This window comes from Echinops telfairi, unplaced genomic scaffold, assembly GCF_000313985.2.
Source record: "Echinops telfairi isolate 266 unplaced genomic scaffold, ASM31398v2 ScPeMD7_34;HRSCAF=130, whole genome shotgun sequence".
Lineage (NCBI taxonomy): Eukaryota > Metazoa > Chordata > Mammalia > Afrosoricida > Tenrecidae > Echinops > Echinops telfairi.
In genome coordinates, this window is record NW_022103931.1 from 1,122,713 (window position 1) to 1,145,088 (window position 22,376).

The 22,376-nt window shown below is 37.5% G+C and overlaps 2 protein-coding genes across 2 annotated transcripts in view; both read left to right on the forward strand.

Moving 5' to 3' along the window:
* Positions 1 to 3,352: 3,352 nt before the first annotated feature.
* Positions 3,353 to 3,559, forward strand: LOC115869664 (guanine nucleotide-binding protein G(I)/G(S)/G(O) subunit gamma-5-like). Its single transcript, XM_045290218.1, has one exon. It carries the CDS (start codon positions 3,353 to 3,355, stop codon positions 3,557 to 3,559), a length of 207 nt encoding a protein of 68 aa, XP_045146153.1.
* A 15,164-nt stretch (positions 3,560 to 18,723) lies between these two features.
* The window catches only part of ABCB7 (ATP binding cassette subfamily B member 7), a 126,661-nt gene continuing 123,008 nt past the window's right edge, over positions 18,724 to 22,376 (forward strand). Inside the window, exon 1 of the mRNA XM_004715891.3 lies at positions 18,724 to 18,929. Coding sequence (XP_004715948.1) covers positions 18,762 to 18,929 — 168 coding nt within the window. The 5' untranslated portion in view covers positions 18,724 to 18,761. The remainder of the gene's footprint in view (positions 18,930 to 22,376) is intronic.

The window sequence follows — 22,376 nt, forward strand, 5'->3', positions numbered from 1 at the left end:
TGGGTTTCAACATGGACAAAGTTGTGAGGATGTTGCAGAACCAGGCCTTGTTTTGGTCTGTTGTGAATAGGGTCACTGTGAGTTGGAACTCACTTGATGGCACCTACCACACAACTGGCATCGAACACGTGTTTGCACCTAAGAGCAACAGCAACATGAAGTTTTAGGGTGTGCTAAAACTTAACAGATATTTTTCTAGGATTCTCTTTTGTCCTCTTTTGAGAAAAGTGCCAAAGATAATAAGCAGGGCTCAAATGTATCTGGGCCCTATCAAATCTTTGAAGGGAGACTCCCACATAGCTGCACCTTATGTCAACTCCATTCTATTCTCACTGTGCCTGACTTTTATATGATTTCCACATAGTTGCTCATGTGGAGAAACCTCTGCACTATTAGGAACACCACAATATTTATTTACCTCTTAAAAATCCACCTTGTCCAAAACACCTGAAAATTTTATCACATTAGAATTTTCTATACTCTTCGCTTTTCCACCCAAATCTCCATGAGCTGGAAGTATGAGCCCCTGATAAAATGATTTTAAAATAATAATAATAATAAATAAATAAGAAATATTTTATTACTTTATTGTTACTTTTTGTAGAAATATATATAATTAAAATTTTGCCATTTTAGCCATCAAAACAAATATGTCGGTAAAAACCAGCATTAGAGACTAGGAAAGACATTGTATAATGAATGATTAAAGGGTAAATCCAACAAGGAGACATAACCATAATAAATATCAATGTACTCAGTGAAGGGGAATCAAAATATACAAATCTAACTTGAATAGAATTGAAAAGAGAAACAAACAACTCAATAATAATATTAGGAGACTTTAATACACCACTTTCGATAAAGAGAAGAATAACAAAAAAGAAACTTTAAAAAGTACCTCAAACGACACAATTAATCCTCCACTCAACAACATAATATACATTATTTTCCAGTGCACATACATGCAGCATTCTACAGAGTAAACCATATATTAGACAACAAAGCAAGCATCATACTTTTTTTAAAAATCTGAATAATACAAAGTATCTTCTCTGACCATAATGTCTCAGATCACAAGCTATAAAATTATAAAACAACAGAACCACCAAGGAGAAAAATAATCACATATATGAAATCAAATAACATCCTTCTTAAAACTACTGGGTAATAGAAAACAATAAAAAACTGAAATTTTAAAATTTCTTGAATCAAGCAAGAAAGAAAATGTAACATACCCAAATCTGTGGGATACAGCAAAAGCAGTGCTCAGAGGACAATTTATAGCAACAAATGCACCCCTCAAAGAAGAATGAAGTAAATCAACAAAATAACACACCATCTCAAAAAATATTTTTAGCTATCAAAAAAAGTCATAAGTAGAAAGGAAATAGAATTTTGAGCAGAAAAAGATTTAATAGAAAACAAAACAACAGAAAGAATAAATATAGAAAATTGGTCCTTTGTGAGGATTATTATAACAGAAAAATGATTGGCAAAATTGTAATGATAAAAAGTAAATGCAAACAAAATGAATAAGAAATTAAATGGGAGGTACCACAGCAGAACGAACTGAAATAAAAAGGATAATAACAGAATATTATGAAGAATTATCATGCACAATTTGAAAGCCTAGATGAAATGGACAAATTCCTAGAAACACATACCTACCCAAACTAACACCAGTAGAGGTAATAATATGAAAAATACTAATCACAAATGAAGAAAAACATAAAATTATTGAACACTTTTTAATAAAAAAAGTGTTGGCCCAGCAGCTTCGCTGGAGAATTCTATCAAATATTTAGAGAAAGATGTCACAAATTTTAATCAAAGTATTGCAGAATATAGAAAGGGATGAATACTCCTGAACTTATTTTATGAGGCAAGCATTACTTGGACGTCAAAATCAGGGAAACACACCATATATATATATGAAAATTATAAACCAATATCCCTCATGCACATAGACACAAAAATTTTCAACAAGATCCTAGCAAATGGAATCCAACAAAATATCAAAAATAATACACCACGACTAAGTGGAAATCACACCAAGTATGCAAGCATGGTCCAACAGTATGAAAACAAGATAATGCACAACATAAATAAAACAAAGGAAAAAAATTATGATCAGATCAATTGATGCAGAAAAGCATTTGAAAAAATCCAATGACCTGTCTTGATGAAAATGTTCAGCCAAGTAGAAATAAAAGGGTAATCCCTCAGCATAATTTAAAGCCAATGGCTAATTACTCTCAATGGAGAGTAACTGAAACTATTCCTCTTGTGAATGGCAACCAGATAAGAATACCCTTTACCACCACTCTTATTCAATATTGTATTGGAAGCCCTAGCCAGAGAAATAAGTTAAAAAGGAGAACTAAAATGCATTAATTGAGTCTGAGAGAACAATTGGTAAAGAGTTAAAGCTATCTCTATTTGCAGATGATATGATCAACATTGAAAATCCCAGAAACCCAAAAAGTAAACTACTAGAACTAAAAGAATGATCCCACAACATGGCCAGGTACGGAATCAACATACAAACATAAGATTCATATACACTAGCAAGTAGAACTCTGACAAGGAAATCAGGAAAACAATACCATTTACAAAGCCACTCAAAAAATGAAGTGCTTTGAAAGAAATGTAACCAGAGCTACAAAAGACCATCTAGAGAAAAGTGAAAGATACTACAACGATGAAAGACTAAATGAGATCTACATAAATGGAAAGACATACCATGCTTATGGATAGGAACACATAACAATGTGAAAATGACAACATATGCCTAAAACAATCTGCAGATTTAATGTAGTCCTGCTCCACAGTCCATTGCTATTCTTTTAAAATATATGAAAACTAAAAAATATATATATATGAAAACGAATTAACATCAGAAAATTTTATCCACGCAAATAAGCAAGCAAAGCAGATAGAAACAAGTGAACAACGCCCATAACCAAAGGAATTGTCTCAAGATAGAAAGACTCTGGAACTACCAGAAAAAAAAAATTCAGAAGAATGATGATTGAATATTTTCAATGAATGGAGAAAGAGTCTGAGAGGACAAAAGGAATAATTTTTTTAACGAGGAAAATTACAAGAGAAACACCAAACATATACCCAAAAGATGAACATTAAGATAACAGAAATACACAATACAAAAAAGAACAGAGGGGTCCTGGTGGTGTAGTGAGCTACACACTGGGCTGCTAGCCAAAAGGTCAGTAGTTTAAAGCCACCAACCGCTCTGAGGGAGAAAGATAAGGCTTTTTACTCACATAAAGATTCATAGTTTAGGCGGAGCAGACGACCGTGAAACGAACATCTCCTCGCCCTGTTGCTAGCCATGTCTGGCTCTTCCAGTGTCGTCGCCATGAACAAAGTGGTTCAGCAGCTCCGGCTGGAGGCCGGGCTCAACCGTGTGCAAGTTTCCCAGGCAGCTGCAGGTTTGAAACAGTTTTGTCTGCAGAATGCTCAACGTGACCCCCTGCTGACTGGAGTCTCTTCAAGTACAAATCCCTGTAGACCCCAGAAAGTCTGTTCATTTTTGTAGTAAGATGATTCTTTCAAAGGTTTCCTAAGCCACTTCTCATGAACCAGTGAATATTCAAGGAGAGCTACATTTGAACCTTGTACAAAAGCTTGCCTTCACAGTTACATGTGCCATACTACACAAACTTCTACTTTTGTCAGTCCTTAACATCTACCTCTCTGAATTTTCATGAATTTCTATTTCACAAGGGTTGTTTTATATATACTGGCACCTGCATATAATAAAATACATAGTACAAAAAATTCATAGTTTAAGAAGCCCACAAGAGTAGATATTCCCTGTCCTATAGGTTTGCTATGAATCATAATTGACTCCATGGTAGGGAGTTTTGGGGCAAAAGGACAGAGTGATAGATTTGAAGAAATTAAGAGCTGAATTAATGAGCTTGAGAACAAATCTTTCTATTCCAATTTATGAGATCAACTAAAAGACCAAAGAAGTCTGAAAAAAAGCTTAAGAATTGTGTGGGACACTATCAAGAGGAACAACATATGCTTCATTGGGATTTCAGAACAGGAAGAAACAAACAAACAAACAAAAACCCTCAGAGCAAAATAGTATAAGAAATCCTAGAAGAAACCTTCCCTAACAGCATACAAGGGGAGAAATTCCAAAAGAGGGTAGACTACAAAAGAAACAACTTATACTTCATTGCCTCATTCGGATTCCAGAACAAAAACAAACAAACAAACAAATAAAAACTCCTAGCGAAAACCTTTCCTAACAGCATAAAAGGGGAGAGAACCCAAAATAGGATAGACCCCCAAAGAAAAACAGGTAAACATGTTGTCATCAAAATTTCCAATATCAATGACAAGGAGAGAATTCTGAGATCAAGCAGAGACAAAAGAACTGTCACATACAATGGAAAACCAGTAAGAATATGCTCCGATTTTTTCCAGCAGCAATTATGCAGGCATGAGGACAACGGAATGACATCTATAAAATGCAAAAGAAACCAAAATCAAACCCAAAACCCTTCAAAGAAAAATTTTATATCCAGCAAAATTATCTCAAATACGAGAGAGAAAAAAGAGTAGTTCCAAACATGGAGAAATTAAAGGATTTGTAAAAACAAGACCAGTATTACAAAAAATACTAAGCAGGGTACTTTTGACAAATAATCAACAACAGCCTACAAATTTGATATTAACACACAACACCACCCCTTCCAAAAATCAACAGACTGAAAACAGCACTGAAATATTGGAAGAAAAAAAGAACCAACACCCCCACCCACCCACCCACACACAGATACACAGTTCAAAATAAGAGTGACATCGATACTTGCCCTCATGAAGGAAACCCAGAAGATATGGGTACTATACAAAGTGTGGTAAAGAAATTAGATGGTATCTGGCTATCAGAGACAATAGAATCTGGGGTCTTATAGGCCTGTTTTAGAAAAGCAGCCATCTAAGTGAGATGTCAACTAAATCTGCATGGAAGAAACACACCAACACATCCATGATTCAGGGATTTAAAATTATATAATCCAAATCCAAAGGAGGGAATAATATCAGAGCTTAAATTGTGAGATTCTGCCATGCAGATGGCTATGGATGACAGTAGAAGCTCAAAATACATTTGCAGGACCTGCACAGGGAATAAGCTTCTGTTGGTTCCCGTTAACCATAATTAAGGGATGGGAAGAACCCAGTTTTCAGAATGAGAGTATAATCTATAGTAGATTAATATGATAAATCTGACTTGATGGGTTAAACTCTTGTCACTTGATCTCCCCTTTGATACACTTTGGGATTTTTGTGGTTTTTAAAATCCTGTGGGTTTTTTTTTCATATTGGGGCTTGTCTCTGTTGTATTTTGTCATTGTTGGTAGCCTTCTTGACTCTCTGTTATGTATTTTTCTGTTTTTTGGTATATGAAACCCAGGATGAGAGAATCTATAGAGACAATGACTAGAATGAGTGCTCTGGGTGGGTACAGCAGGGAAAGTGGGGAGGGGGTAAGGGGGAACTGATATCAAGGAGTTCAAGAAGGAAGAAAATGTTTTGAAATTGATTGCAAAACAATGATGACATGATTGAACTATGGAATGATATGATGTCTAGATTAGCTAATGGTTTGGACAAAAAAAGACTTTAAAAAATGAGGGGAACAAATTCTCACGTATCAATAATGACAATGACTGTTAGTGTATTAAATGCACCAGTCAAAAGACAGAGTAGCCGATTGAATGAGCAAAAAAGACTCTAAAGATTTGTCTTAAAACAAGCAGTCATCTAAGTAAGGCATCAACTAACTCCACATAGAAGCAGCACATCAGCCTGTGATCTATGATTCTAAGAAGTAAAATCCAAATTCAGAGGAGGGAACAGTATCAGAACTTATATTTTGAACACTAGGTTTGCAGAAGGCTATGGAGGACAGCGGATGCCACAAATCCACTTGCAGGGTCCCCACATGGATTACGACTCCAGGGAATACCCTCGGACCATAGTTGAGGGATGTGACTAGCCTTGCTATCAGACAAAGAGCATTGTAAAGTTAATTATGGCAGATGTAGTTAGGTTAAACTGTAATACCTTATCATTTAATCTCTATTTTGACTCATTTAAGAGTTGTTTCAGTTTAATATTTTGTTTCCTTTTCTATTGAGGATTTTCTATGTTTTATTTTGTTATAGGTTTTTTGTTGGGGTTTTTGTTCTTGTTTTGTATGATTTCCTGTATGTGAATTCCTGGATAGATAAATCTACAGAGACCGTAATTGGATTATCAATTACCTAAGAGTATAACAAGGGAGGTTGGGAGGAAATGGAGAACAACAATGAACATGAGAAAGAAGAAAATGTTCTAAAATGGTGATGATGATTGTACAAAATGTTTTTTTAATGTGTACGAGAGAGCTTTATATCAAGAAGTAATTATATATCAGGTAAACATCCCAGCCCAGTCCAGATCAAGTCCATAAGTCTATTAGCCTATACATCCAATACGAGTCCATAAATTCCTCTTCAGACTTACGCAGCCACATTCAATGATGCAGAATGCAGGAAATCACAGGTTGGTGGGTGAAGGGTTGCATGGCTTTAATGGCGTTGACTGTCTCACAGGGTTCACACAGGTCTTAGCATGGCTCACCAGCTTGAAGGGTAAGGCAGAGAGAGAGGTGATTGTACAAATCTTGTTAATATGATTGAACTATTAAAGTGTATAATATATGAGTTATGTAAGTGAAACTATTTAAGAATAAAGTAAGTATGCTAATATTGATTTTTTCAAAAAGAAAACAAAATCCATTAATATGCTGCTTACAAGAAAAACATCTTATACACAAAGACAATAATACACTGAAAATCAAAGGATGGACAAATGTTATCAAGAATATGGCAACCACTGGAGATCCCCTTACAGAGGGGTCTCGGGGAGGAGATGAGCCAGTCAGGGGGCGATGTAGCAACGATGAAAAAAAAACTTTCCTCTAGTTCCTAAATGTTTCCTCCCCGCTCCCACTATCATGACTCAACTTCTACCTTGCAAGTCTGGCTAGACCAGAGGATGTACACTGGTACAGATAGGAACTGAAAATACAGGGAATCCAGGGCGGATGAGCCCTACAGGACCAGTGGTGTGAATGGCGATACTGGGAGGGTAGAGGGAGAGTGGGTAGGAAAGAGGGAACCGATTACAAGGAACTATATGTGACCTCCTCCCTGGGGGACGGACAACAGAAAAGTGGGTGAAGGGAGACGTCGGACAGGGCAAGATATGACAAAATAATAATTTGTAAATTATCAAGGGCTCATGAGGGGGGGGAGCGGGGAGGGAGGGGAAAAAATGAGGAGTTGATGCCAGGGGTTTAGGTGGAGAGCAAATGTTTTGAGAATGATGAGGGCATTGAATGTACAAAAGTGTTTTACACAATTAATGTATGGATGGATTGTGATAAGAGTTGTATGAGCCCCTAATAAAACGATTAAAAAAAAAGAAAAGGTAATTAAAAAAAATAATATGGCAACCAAAAGCAGCAAGAGTATCAATATTAATCTCCATTAAAACATATTTCATGGTAAAATCTACTGTGAGAGGCAAAAAAGACCACTACATAATGATCAAAGGGACAATAAAACTAGAGGACATAATATGCACCCAAAGAAAGCTTTAAAATAGGTTCAACTGATGAGATAAATAGATATTTCAACAATAGTAATAGAGAACTTCAATACACCACTTTCGAGAAAGAATGGATCATTAACAAAGAAACTTAATGAAGACACAGAAGAACTACACAACACTATTAATCAACTCAACCTCCTCGACATATACTCCACTTAACAATAGAGTATGCTTTTTTTTCTAGTGTGCACCAAACATTCTCTAGAATAGACCTATGTTAGGTGTTAGGACACACAGAAATCTTAATAAATTTTAAAATATTGAAACTTTATAACTCATATTCTCACACCATGATGCTACAAAATTAGATGTCCAAAATAGGAAGAGCAAGGACAAAAAAGCAAATGCTGATTGTTTTGGTGTGTTCTACTATATTCATGAATGTATTTACAAAATAGGTAGAAATCACCTCTGTTACGTGTGTGTGTGTGTGTGTGTGTGTATAGTTTGTGGATATAGTTATATTTTCCTTTCAATATCTATAATTCTTGCATGCAACCTGTGCATTGACATGTACATTATTGTTATTGCTGGATTATGAATATAATAGTAATTATCTGCGTTGTCTTGAATTGGAATCAATTGGATGACAATGAGCTTGGTTATTTTGTTTATGTTTTATATTTTTGGTGTTGCCTTGAACTTTGGTATGCCTCCTAGTATAGTCGTTTCCCCTTATCATTTTTTTGCTGCCCTCCCTCTCATATTGCTTCATATTTCTTTCCTTTTTACCCATGTTAATAATTGTCTATCCTGTCTAGTCAATAATTTACTCTCCATTCCCCTGCTACCTCAAAGAATGTGTCTTTTAGCTGAAAAGCTTTTCTTGATTTTTTTATAATAGGGATCTCATATAATAGTCGTACTTTTGTGGTTGACTTATTTCATTCAGCGTAATGTCCTAATATTCTAGGTGTCAGTGAGCTGAAATGTATTGGTATTGGACATTTTGAATCAGAAAATCATGTGATTTACGATGCCAGGAATGACAGATTCTAAAGGAATGGTATTGCATTTATGGCAAAAAGGATATTTTGCAATCTTGAAGTACAATTGTTTGTGATAGGTACTATCTAGCTGCATACAAAGAAATCAACAATGATATACCTCATTCCACATCCTCTTCTGAATACAGCTTGCATTTCTGACAGTTCCCTGTTGGTGTACTGCTAAAACAATTTTTAAAATTATCTTCAGCAAATATATTATAATATTATACTTTTATACAATATTAATTACATGAGGGCTACCCTCCAAAAAAACTGGGGAAAAACTCCACTATGCAGAGCTTTCATCATATACATTTTTTCCCCACTAGGTGAACATCAAGCAACTTGCTCTGAGTTAGTGCATCCAGTGGTATTGCCTGGGAAGTTTCTTTGGGGTTACAGTGAATTTTTTTGTGAAAGTCGTTTCGCTCGAACCTTGTTTGTTGTGATGGCCAATTTAAGAGAACAGCTTGCGGCTGTTTTGTTTTCTGCTTGGGAAAAATGCTGCAGAAACTGTTGTGATGTTGGACACAGCTTATAAGGACAGTGCTATGGGAAAAAAGATGAAATGTTGATTGATGACAAACCTAATTCTGGACGTCTGTCAACTTCCTGAATGGATGAAAATGTCAACTTGTAGAACATTTGGAGTTCATTCCACCAGGTCAGACAGTTTATCAGCTTTCTATTTATTGGTTCTGAAAAGATTGTGTAACAGTGCACTACAGAAAAAGCCTGATTCATGCCAGACTAGGGACTTGTTTTGCCACCCCGACAATGCACCTACTCATGCAGCCATCTCAGCACACCAGTTTTTGGCAAAAAAACCCCTGCATCTTCTCTTGCCCTACACATCTTACTCACCTGACCTCGCTCCATGTGACTTCTTGTTTCTGCGAATGAAGAGGGACATGAAAGGTCAGCAATTTGATGACATAGAAGAGGTAAAGAAAAAAAATGAGGGAGGTGCTGTTATCCATTCCAAACAAGTGAGTTTGAAAAATGTTTCCAAGAATGGAATCGCAAATTTGACAAATGTGTTAAGTGTAATGTTGAGTACTTTGAAGGTGATAAGGTTGTTTTGTAAAAAAAATTTAAATACATAGCTCTGGGGGAAAATCCATTTTTTGAGCAGGGTGTACCCTCTTGTATGGTTCAATAATTTCTGCATTCCAATCCTTTTTTGGACTTGTTGATTTCCCTGTTAGTTACCTTACAAATTTGGTGTCCAAGAGGAGTGAGCATTTCCAGCATTGTTGGTTAAAATATCACAATTGGTATTCCATCAATTCCTGGAGACTTCCTTTTTAACAAATGACTTGTTTATTAATCATCATGTTTATTAGTAATGTACATTTCTCAAATGCTTACAAAATGGGGTGGAGATGGTATGAAGAAGGATGAACATTCAGGAAAATAGGAGGAGGACAAGGTAAAGACTTTCAGACAAGACTTAAGAGAGGTTCACAAGTCAAATGCCACATCTTATCTTAGAGCCTAATCACTACTTCTTTCTCTCATATCCATAATATCTGCTTCTCAGCCTCCTCATATGTGAGATAATAATAATAGTACTAATATCATAAAAATTGTGAGGCTTATGAAATGGGCTCAGTCTAATATCAGAAACATGAATTCAAAGCAAATTATTATTATCATTATTTTTATTTTTATTTCTGATGCTTTTACTAAGACTTGGTTCTCATCATGTTATAAAGATCAATGTTTATTAGTAGGTCACAATAAAGGAAGGAGAAGAAGGGGGATCTGTTATTGCTTATGGAGTACTAAGTTTCTGTTTATGATGATAGAAAAATTACATTGATAAAGGATGATATTGTTCAGTTGACTGAAGTTGCTATCAATAAGCTGCACAACTTCACAAAAGTTGAATTGGAAAAATTTATGATAGATATACTTATGACAACAAAAAAGAATTCCTGGTCCGGTTGTTTTATATGCAATCAAATATTTCATGGGATTTGATTCCTTGGTGTGGAGGTTTGGGGTCATAATTTCATTGGTCTTCCCAGTTTTTTGCCTCAATAATGTGTTTACTGCTTCTCTTCTACCACCTACTTTGTTGTGTACTCTCTGACGCTTGCAACTGATCAGTAATATAACAACAATAATATTAGCCCAGAGCCACCAAAGGAACAAAACTCACAGAGTCGTCAGTTGATTCTGACTCATAGCAACCAGACTCTTCTTTAATATTTGGATTTAGATAGTTTTATTGTGGCATGACTTGGTGATTTCTTTTGGGGGATATCTTATTTGGTGTCTGTTAAATTTTTTGAATACATAACTTCTCATCTTTTGTGAAGTTAGGGAAGTTTTCTTCCAATGAATCTTTGGCAACTTTCTCTTTGTTCTCCCTCCGTTTCTTATTGTTCTGGAATTCCAATCACATGTAAGCTATTCCTCTTGGTGAGATATGGCATAATTTTTAGGCTTTCTTTCTTTGTATGTTTCTTTTTCTGATAGTTACTCTAACAGATTAGAATTAAAAGGTTTTTCTTCAGTTTCTTGAATTCTGTCTTCCATTGATTCATATTGCCTTTCAATATGTTGTCTGTGAAATTTTAGTATTAATGTTCTGGATTCTATTATTTTGTATACATAGTTTCTAATTTTCCACCAGAAAATAAAATTTCAAAAAAATTACACAAAAATACATATGTCAAACTTTAAAAGGCAGGGGGTTGAATTTACTTATTAATTATTTTATCATTTTATTTGGGGCTCGTACAGCTCTTATCACAATCCATCCATCCATCCATACATTGTGTAAAGTACATCTTTACATTTGTTGCCATCATCATTTTCAAAACATTTTCTATTTGAGCTCTTGGTATTGGCTCATCATTCCCCCCACCCCCATGCTCCCTCCATTATCAACTCTTGATAATTTGTAAATTATAATTTTTTCATGTCTTATACTGACCGATGTGTTCCTTCACCCACTTTCCTGTTGTCCATCCGCCAGGGAGGGGGTTATATATAGGTAGGTCATTGTGATCAGTTCCTCCTCTCTCCTCCCACCTTCCCCTTCCCCTCTTGCTATTAGTATTGGTCCTGAGGGGTTTATATGTCCTGGATTCCCTGTGTTTCCAGCTCTTATCTGTACTCATGTACATGCTCTGGTGTAGCCAAATTTGTAAGGTGGAATTTGGATCATGATAGTAGGGGTTGGGGGAGTGCATTAAAGAACTAGAGGAAAGTTGTATGTTTTATCGGTGCTATAGACCCTTCTGTGAGCAGATGGCCAGTTGCCTACAGATGGGCTTTGGGTCTCCACTCTGCACTCCCCATCATTCACAATGATATGATATGTTGTCCTTTGATGCCTGATACATAATACCTTCGATACCTCGTGATCACACAGGCTGGTGTGCTTATTCCATGTGAACTTTCTTGCTTCTCAGCTAGAAGGCTGCTTGTTTATCTCCAAGCCTTTAAGACCCCAGATGCTATCTCTTTTGATAGCCGGGCACCATCAGCTTTCTTCACCACATTTGCTTATGCACCATTTTGTCTTCAGTGATTGATTGTATTACACAATGCTTGGATATTAGAACAAAGTGTTCTTGCATTGAGGGAGTACTTGAGTAGAGGCTTAATGTCCATCTGTTACCTTAATACTTACCATCTAAGTATATGTACATAGATCTATTTCCCTATAGTTATATATACCATACATACGCGTGTATAAACCGAGTTGTTCAACACATTTTTAATGCAGTTTTTGTGGTAAAATTAGGTGCCTCAGCTTATATTCGGGTCGCCTTATCCTTAAGTATATATGGTAAATATACTTACATATGTACATGTCTGTATTTAGACCTCTATAAATGTCCATTTGCCTCCTGGTTCTTTCTTCCATTTCATTTTACTTTTCTTTTGTCCCACTATCATGTTCGGCCTTCCTTTGGGTTTCAGTAATTCCTTTCGGTTACATTGCCCTTGATCATCCCCTACCAGGCATCCTGCACCCTCCTCACCATCGATTTTAGATCACTTATTGTTCCCTTTTCCCTGGGCTTGTTAACACCCACTTCAAAAGGTAGGGAATTGTAATGTAATATTTTTGATTAAGGACAGGATGACTTAGAAGAAATGCAACAAATATACAGAAGATTCAAACTACACAGTCAACCAAATTGACCTCATAGACATATACAGCACCCTTCATTCAACAAAAGCACAATATATATTTTCCCAGCCCATATAGCACATTATCCAAAATAGACTATATATTAGATCCTAAAGCAAGCCTTGATGTGTTAAACAATAATTTTCTCAGATTACAATGGTAAAAATTAGAAATCAACCATAGGAAGATTAAGAGAAAAATCAAATACAGGGAAAATGAATAACACTCTGCATAAAAATAATTGGGTAGTAGAGAAAGTGAAATTTTGAAAAAAAAAATCCTTGAATAAAAGCGGAGTGTAAAACAGCATGCCAAACATCTTTGGTACACAGCTAATACAATGCTCAGAGGGCAATTTCTAGTAATAGGTAAACACATCAAAAAAGAGAAGAGCCAAAATCAATATCTTAAAGAACATCACCAACAATTTAAAAAAGAACAGATAAAAAAAGCCTACCAGTTATCAACACCAAACCAAACCCGGTGTCATAGATTTGATACCAACTGATGTGATGCTATAGGGGCTTTCTGAGATTTTGTAAATCTTTACAGGAGCAGACAGCCTCTCTTTTTCCCATAGAGTGGCTAGTGGGTTTGAACCACCAATCCTGTGGTGGCTAGAAGACCAATGCTTATCTGACAGGACCACCAATGTTACATACTAGTCACCAAAAGAAAGGAAATAAAAAATATTTGAGTACAAATAAATGAATCAGTAAATAGAAAAACAATAAAAAGAATCAAGAAGACTAGATGTTGTTTCTTTGAAATGAATAATAAAATTGGAAAAAAATTAATAAATTTTACGAAGAAAAGAATGCAAAAGTGCAAAAAACATGAATAAGAAATTAAATATGCATCACAACAAAACCAACTAAAATAAAAAGGATAATGGCAGAATGCTATGAAGAACTGTACTGGAAAAAAGAAAAAAGGAAAACTTAGCTGAAATAGACAAATTTCTAGAGAAACATTACCTACCCCAGCAAACAAAATCTGCAATAGAAAATTCGAACAGACCCACTGTGTTAGGCTGGGCTCTCTAGACAAGCAAAACCAGTGATAATACTATATATGTACAAAGACAAAGAAATTTATATCAAGAAAATTGTTCAGACTGTTACAGAGTGGTCAAGTCTAAGGCTGGGTAAGTTCAAAGTCCATGGGTCAGATGTTAAGCTGTAGACTTCTCTTGACTCATATAGTTGTGAGGGCCGATGAACCCAAGACTGGCAGGAAGGTGACAGCTTGTGACTGCAGAGATGAATGAATCCAGTATTAGCAGATCAGTTGGCGACCACTGAAGACTTCAAAGATAGGCGGGCAATATAGCAGACTGTTGGATCAAGTCCAAAGAACTGAAGGTTGATGAGCCAGATGCAGAATCCAGACCCATCAAGAAGGAAAAAAAGTTTATTCATAGCATCCACTTACATAGGTAGTAGGCCACACCTTGAGGAAACTTCCTATCAATGGCATCGTGTAGTGACTTGAGTGAGGAGGTTGCATTCCACCCTTAAAACTGCTTGACTGCTCACCTCAGAACCCATTAAGGAATTGACTACATTGTGTTAGGTCACATCACGAGGATTTTTAGTCTTCAATTGCCAAATCACTGACAATCCTGCCCAAGGATTCACACCTACCATGAAAGAATAGAAGAGGTAATAAATTAAAACTCTCAACAAAAAAAGAGTTCTGGCCAAAGCCAGCTCCACTGGCAAATTCTATGAAACATGTAGAGAAGAGATGACATTAATTCTGCTAAAACTATTCCAAAACTATAGGAAAGGATGAAATACTCCCAAACCCATCGTATGAAGCAAGCAACAGAAGGCTCAAATTATCCCATTCATTTCGCATGCAAGTCAAATTTTGCCAAAGATCATCCAATACTGGTTGGAGCAGCACATTGACAGGGAGGACAAGAGGTTTAGGCTGGATTCAGAAGAAGATAACAAGGGATGTCATTGCTGATGTCAGATGTATCCTGGCTGAAAACGGAATACCAGAAGGATGTTTGCTTGTGTTTTATTGGCTGTGCCAAGGCATTTGACTGTGCGGATCATAACAAACCATGGATAGCCTTGAGGAGAAAGGGAATTCTTTATTGTGCTCACTTGGAACTTGTACATGGATCAAGGGGCAGTTTTGCAAATAGAATGCAGGATTACTACCCGGTTTAAATCAGGAAAGGTGTGCATCGTGGTGGTATCCTCTCACTATTCTTATTCAATCTGTATCAGAGAAGCTGCACGATATGGAGAAGATTGAGACATCAAGACTGGAGAAATGTTTAATACCAACTTGCAATATGCTGATGCCATAGCCTTGCTGGCTGAAATGGAGAACTTGAAGCACTCGCAGATGACTAACAAGGATTTCAGTCTTCGGTATGTAAAGAAATCAAACTCCTCACAATTGAAACATCATTGTAGGATCATGGTAAATGGAGAAAAGAATGAAGATGTCAAGGATTTCCTCGTTTGGATCCATGATCAATGCTCATAGAAACAGCAATCAAGAGATTAAATGCACATTGCATTCGTAAATCTGCTGCACCAGACCTTTTTAAAGCATTAAAAAGCAAGGAGGTTACTTTGAGGACTCAGATACAACTGACCCAAGTCGTGGTATTTTTCAATTGCCTTACATGCATGTGAAAGCTGGACATTGACTTGGGAAGACTTAAGAAGAGCTGATGCATTTGAATTATGGTGCTGGTGAAGAATATTCAAAGTACCATATGCTGCTAAAAGAACCAACAAATCTGTCTGGTAAGAAGTACAGCCAGTATGTGCCTTAGAAGTAAGGTTGGTGACATTTCATCTGAAGTACTTTGTACATTTTGTCAGGAGAGACTAGTCCCTGGAGGGCATTATTCTTGTTCATGTCTTTCTCCAGGGACTGTCACCTAAAAACAATTGCCTCTGATGGATCCCTGTGTAGGGCTGCTAACAGTAAGGTCAGCAATGGTAAAACTTCTGGGATCCACTGAGAGCTACAGTCTCAGAAACCCACAGGGGCAGTTCCTGTGAGTCAGAAGTGACTCAATGGCAGTGAGTTAAAAAAAATTTATATTGCTTCTGTTAGTTACTGTTAACTTAGTTTTTCCTCATAGGGACCCTGTATACAACAAAATGAAACACTTTCCTGGCTTGCCCACCCTCACAATTGTTTCATGTTTGAGTACATTGTTGCAGTAATTGTAACAATCCATCTCATTGAGGACTTCCTCTTTTTTTTTTGCTAACTACTCTACCACACATGATGCTCAAAGTCCATGAGATGAAGTCTTGACATCACTGCTTCCAAGGAGGATTCTGGTTGTACTTCTTCCAAGACAGATTTGCTCATTCGTCTGGCAGTCCACATTATAGCTAATAATCTTCACCATAATTCAAAGGTATTGTTTCTTCTTTGGTTCCCATTATTTAATGTCTAGCATTTGCACATATATGTGGCATCTGAAAATACCATAAATTTGACCAAGTGCACCTCAATCTTGAAATTGACTTTTTTTTTTCACACTTTAAAGAGGTCTGGTGGGGCAGATGTGCCCAATGCAAGACATAGTTTGATTGCTTGACTGACTGCTGGTTCAATGAGAGTTGATTGTGCATCTTTTCCTGATTTCAAATGACTCAGAATACCCCTGTTCTGTTCCAATAATCGCCACATTTTTCTCCATCTGAGTGACTGGGGGTTTACAATCCCCAACCTTTTTGTTAGCAGTCAAGCACTTAACCACTAAGTCACCAGGGCTCCTGATTAGCCACCAAGTCCTGTCAATTCTAACTTTCTACTATTGCTGCAATCGATTTAATGGCGCTGCTACTGCCAAGCTCAGGCCTGTATTTTATGACTGAACTACTGCCTTAATTTCATTACTCCAATCTGAACTCCCTCCAATTCAACCTTCCCATTTAAGCCAGAGTAATTTAATGTACAGACAAATCCAACCTGGTTAATTTCCTCCTTAAAAGCCTTCCCTGGCTACAGGATGAAGTATCCGCTTCTTAGTTCTAGTATGAAGCTACAGCAAGGTGAGAAAAGCAAGCAAACCACCCTCCAATGAGAAGCAAGGAATGGACTGAGGGCTGGTCAATACAACCGGAATAGAAGGAACTTGGACCATAAGGCACTTTGCCTGCCTGGCGCAGGTTCAGGTGGAGATCTACCTATATCCTGACCTATGTCTATCATCCTGGCTTCATTATATGCACATTTACATTGTTAGCTTGTGAATCTCATCACAACAGGGTGAATTATGGGAAAGAGTATACGCAGAAAACGTTTTATTATATAACCTAGCTTGCTGTCAATCATTAGGCAAGCTCATCCTTAAACGCCCCTAGCCCCATCCCATGAGGAAGAGGGAAAAACTACCACTGTTTTCCAGCAGTGACTATTTTCCAATGGGCTCTTCACATTTGCGAGGAGCTGCCCACTCTCCCTCTAGAGAATTTACTTTACTAGTAGACCTTATTTAAGGGTGCGCTTTCAAGCTGTGTGTGTGCGCGCGCGCACACATTTGATTCTTGGGTGAGCAGCCTTGCTGTGGCACCTCTGATTCGTCAGAGCAGTGGCGGGAGACCAGGGGACTCCTCACAGGCCTGGTAACATTAGAATTCAGTGCAAAGGCCTGGATCACCTGGCCCCTGCTCATTTTCTACGACACCTCTACACACTCCCTGGACTTCTGAATTTGAAAATGCTGCCTGCTGATACCTTCTTGCTTTGAAACATGTCCTTTTCATAGTTTCCTCTCATATCAGTTAGACAATTCTACACTGTTCCTTAAATAACTGAAGCATCTCTTCCCCTGGAACCTTGGAGTGTACTATAAATCTTGGAACAAGGTAAAACTAGCTGTCTTCACCAAACTTGTCATTAGTCCACCACCCACTGCCACTAAGGCGATTCGTACTCATAGTGGCCCTATATAGGGTTTCTGGGGCGCTGTAAATATGTACGGGAGCATACAGTGTGGTCTTTCCCTGGAGGACTGGCTACTGGATTTGAACTGTCGACTTTGAAGATAGCAGTCCAACGCTTAGCAATAGTATCACCCTAAGTAAGGAGTTCATAATTATTTAATTCTCAGTGTGAAAGGTTTAAAGCTGAAGTAATGAATATATAAAAGGGTTTCAGGTGGCAGTTATGTTGAAAATTCAGTTTCCCAAATAAAAAGAATTTGACACCATTTTATTTTATTGTAGTGGTGACAACAGAATGATCAATTTGTCTTTAAACATGGACTTCTTTACACACATTTCACTTCACCATCCCTCAGAAAATGTTTGGCAACATTACGGCCGTTGCCAAAAGCGAATGGTAGAGCTTGAAAAAGAGGCAAATTAGGAGGGCAGATGTGTGTGTGTGTGTGTGTGTGTGTGTGTGTGTGCGCGCGCGTGCAACTGTCCTAGGGGCAACAGACCTAAAAGAAAAGCATTGCAAGCTATGCAAGAAAAGAAGTGTTAAGCAAAAGCACAAGATGGAGAGGCAATGAATCGAACAAGATAAAGGCTTCTCCACGGCGAAATTAATGACTGTTCTACTTATTCCTGCGCAGAGGTGTGCAGATACTAATATTCATAGGGGAAATGGAAAGTGTACCCCAATTACAAACAAGCTAGACTCGAGAGATTTAACAAATTCAGTCGTGGGGAGCTATTCACACTGAAACATGATTTGTTGCTCAAACGTAAACGAAAAACAGTAAGAGAACGCTTTCACGACAGCGCAGGTGGTGTAAGAACACGAAGCCGCGCCCAAACTTCCGAATTCTCAGCTATAAAGCACTTCCGGTCTCGGGTCCAGGGAAGGCCAGGGGGAGGGGGGCCCATGGAGCCAGCTGAGCGTGGCCCGCCAGTGTCCCACAATCCTCTGCGGCCGGCCCGCGTCCCTCGCTCAAGATGGCGCTGCTACCTGTACCTTGTTGGCGCTGGGCGGCGGCGGCGGCGGCTTTCGGCAGACGTCGGCATTCGGCGATTCTGGTCAGGCCGCTAGTGTCTGTCTGCGGTCCGGTCCTGCGAAGGCGCGCACGAGCCCTTGGCGCCGTGGGGACCCCTGGACTCTGCCAGGTGAGATGGCGTTTGCTGGCGTGAAAGAGAAGGTTGAAGGGCAAAGGGACCGATGCAGAAAGGGGTTGCCCTCGTGACCGGGAGTTCGTGCCCAGAAGACTAGTGTCAGGACAAACCTGGAGCAGGATCCGATGAAAGAAGCTAGGGCTAATAATTAGAGGAGGGGGCAAAGAAAGCCTTTGGGGACTGCATATGGGGACCGGGGCGGGAGCCACCGGGCAGAGGTTACCTGGGGCCCTGGCGAGTTTAGGTGAGTAATACCATTCCCAAACCAGCCTTTCTTTCTTTTTGACACCCAGCCTTTTTAAATGCCAGGAAGACGGGGCTCCTTTACAGAATTTGGGACCAATTTGCATATGGTGCTGATTTAACTTAGAAGTACTCATTTGGGCACCAAACTGCTTATAAGTAAATGATAAATGGAGTGAGCATCAGTTAGCTCCCTTGCTGGCAGGCAGCGCTCCTTGATGAGCCAAAACTATGACTATCTTTTAGTTCAAAAGATGCAAAACTCCCTGCCAGCGAGTTGATTTCGACTCATAGAGACCCTGTAGGACGCGGTAGAACTGCCCCGGTGGGTACCAAGAGACACCCCCCCACCCCCCTCCCTAAATTCTTATGTTGACACGATTGTCCATTGATTTGGAAAAATACAACTGGTTTTCTGTGTGCACAGAAGCCATAAGGTACTTGTCCATAACTAATGGATGTAACTAGTGGTAGTGCATCTCTTAGTACTTGCATCCATAACTACCTCTAACTTAAGAAATGTGTTTTTTTTTTAAGAAATGGTTTGATTATTTGTACTTGATATACTTCAGGACATATATAGAAGTATATATATATGTATATATAGTATCTGTTTTCTATATATTGACAAAAACTGAGTTGCCACTACTTGTTCATCAGCATGACGTTAAAGGATTCTCAGCTTTGTAAAAAGTAAAAATCACCTCATACAGTTTGAGTCTATGATGACAGATATTCAATGTCTCTTTTGTACATTGTACTGTGCTTGAGATAATGAGACCAGGAGTCACAGAACTGTACAATTTCATTAAGCAGATTGGACTTATTCATTACAAGAATAACAAATTATAAGATACTAAGTTATATATCAAGTACATGCTATGAACATTAAGGGCTATAGGCATCCACAGCAAATGGTGATAGAGGACAGATATAAGGAAGATCTCTATATGCTATAACTATGAAGCCACTCTAAGTGACAAGAATAGTGGAAGACAGTAGACTAGGCGGATGAAATTTGATTGATGGATGGATTTTATAATTATTGAACACTTTTAAAGCACTTAACAAATCAAAATAGAGACCTTAAGATTTAGTAGGAATAGGTAAACAGGCATTTATAGTACAATAGAGCTTTGCAGTGGTGAGAAAGGTATAGGCATACATGAGGGAATAAAGTCTAATCTTAAAATTGGGAATGTTACCTTGAGTAACTGATAGCTAAGTCAAGACCTAAAGAATTAGTCTCGGTGAGTCAATTGAAGAAAGAATTAGCACAAATCTTTGGAACTGCATATAGTTCAGACTCGAGTGGGCAGTTCAAGGTAGGAATGGCAGAATATTAAACTAGGCAAGCAAATCCTGATTATTAAGGGTTTAAAAGTATTTTATGGTTAAAAATTTATAATACATGATTTTGTTAGGAACCATGCTTGCTCTATAGCAGTTGTTCTCAACCTCCCTAATGCCGTGACCCTTCAATATAGTTCCTCATGTTGTAGTGACACCCCCAACCATAAAATTATTTTTGTTGCTACTTCGTAACTGTAATTTTGCTACTGTTATGAATCGGGCGACCCCTGTGAAAGGGTCGTTCAAACCCCAAAGGTGTCACGACCCACAGGTTGAGAACCGCTGCTCTCTAGCCTTCCAATTAGGTTAGATAAAGTTATGATAAAATTTGTAGGACTTTTATCAGGCTGGAAGGAGAATTCATGAATTTCAGAGAAGTTGATGGTAATGAAAATCTAGTTCTTCCTTTTTGTGAACATTATCCCCAAACATCCTTTCTCCACTCTCTCCTTCTGTATCCTACTATTTCCCTTGGCTACCTATCCCTTTTAGTACTTTGACCCCATCATTACCACTCCTGTCTGTCTAAACCCAATTAGAATCATGACTAAATCAAATCCAACCATTTCCAAAGCAAAAAAAAACCCAAGGGATAAATGTTAACTTTTTTATTCTATTCTTGCCTTTAAAAGAAAATACAATTTACAGGATTAAGGAATGATTATAAAGTGTTCAAAGTAAAAACTGATATAATCCGAGGCACCTAAAACTAGCAACCTGTCAGTAAGGCTACAAAATAAATATTGAACATATATTTTTAAGGTAATCATTAGTATGTAGCACAGTATTTTGTAGCTAAGAGGAGCGTTAGTGAAGGCCTATAAAATCATTTTATCGGTTGGATCAGCATTTTTCTTAGGTGAAATTCAGTAGGCCAGAAAAGAAAATGTTAGTGCTTCATATGTAGTAAGGGAAGTATTATTTTATAAACTTTTGTTTCATATATATAAATACACACACCAATTTGTAAGTAATTACTGGATTGCATTTTGAGATATTTTTCATCCAGGATCCTGCCCTGTAATACCAGTGTGTGATATGGTAGTGTCATATGAAGGAGCCTTGGTGGTGCAGTGATGAAGTGCTCAGACCCTAACAAAAAGGTTGCAGTTCATACCCACTCAGCAGCTCTGAGGGAGAGAGACATGGAGATTAACCTTACATGGCATTTCTATGTTGACATACAGGGTCACTGTGAGTCAAAATTGACTTGATAGCAAAACAACGGGTGAGTTGGTATTGTAATGTACGGCTATGTAAATTCAAGTAAAATAAGAAAAATTTAGTTTCTTAACTACACTAAGGAAGTTTCAAGTGCTCAGTAGCCATATTCTATTAGTGACTATGGTATTGGCTAGCATAGATATATATTTCTATCATTGTAGAAAGTTCTATTGGATTGTGCTGATTAAGAGTATATCATACCCAGTTCTAGTTTTATAGATGAGGAAACTATCTAGATAAATGGCAGAATTCAAGGCCATTTATTTATTCATTCATTGCCTTCTGTGCATCAGGTACTTATAAAGGATAAAGAAGGCTGATAGATAGGCACACAAAATATTGAATTGTAAAACTATGTGTCTAATATTTACTAAAGCACTAGTTTTGTTTTAATAAAAATGATTAAGTTACAAGTTTTTATAGGATAATTAAATAATATCCTCTGTACTAGATAAAATCATTTACAGGAATTATTAATTTTATGATAGAAAATAAATTGTGATAGGATAAGTAAATTTATTTATTTATTTTGATGAGTAAGTTTATCAATAGCAGAAACTAACAGATAGTTTCTCCTCAACATCTTTTGTCATGTTTACACAATCCTGTGTTGATCTTGAC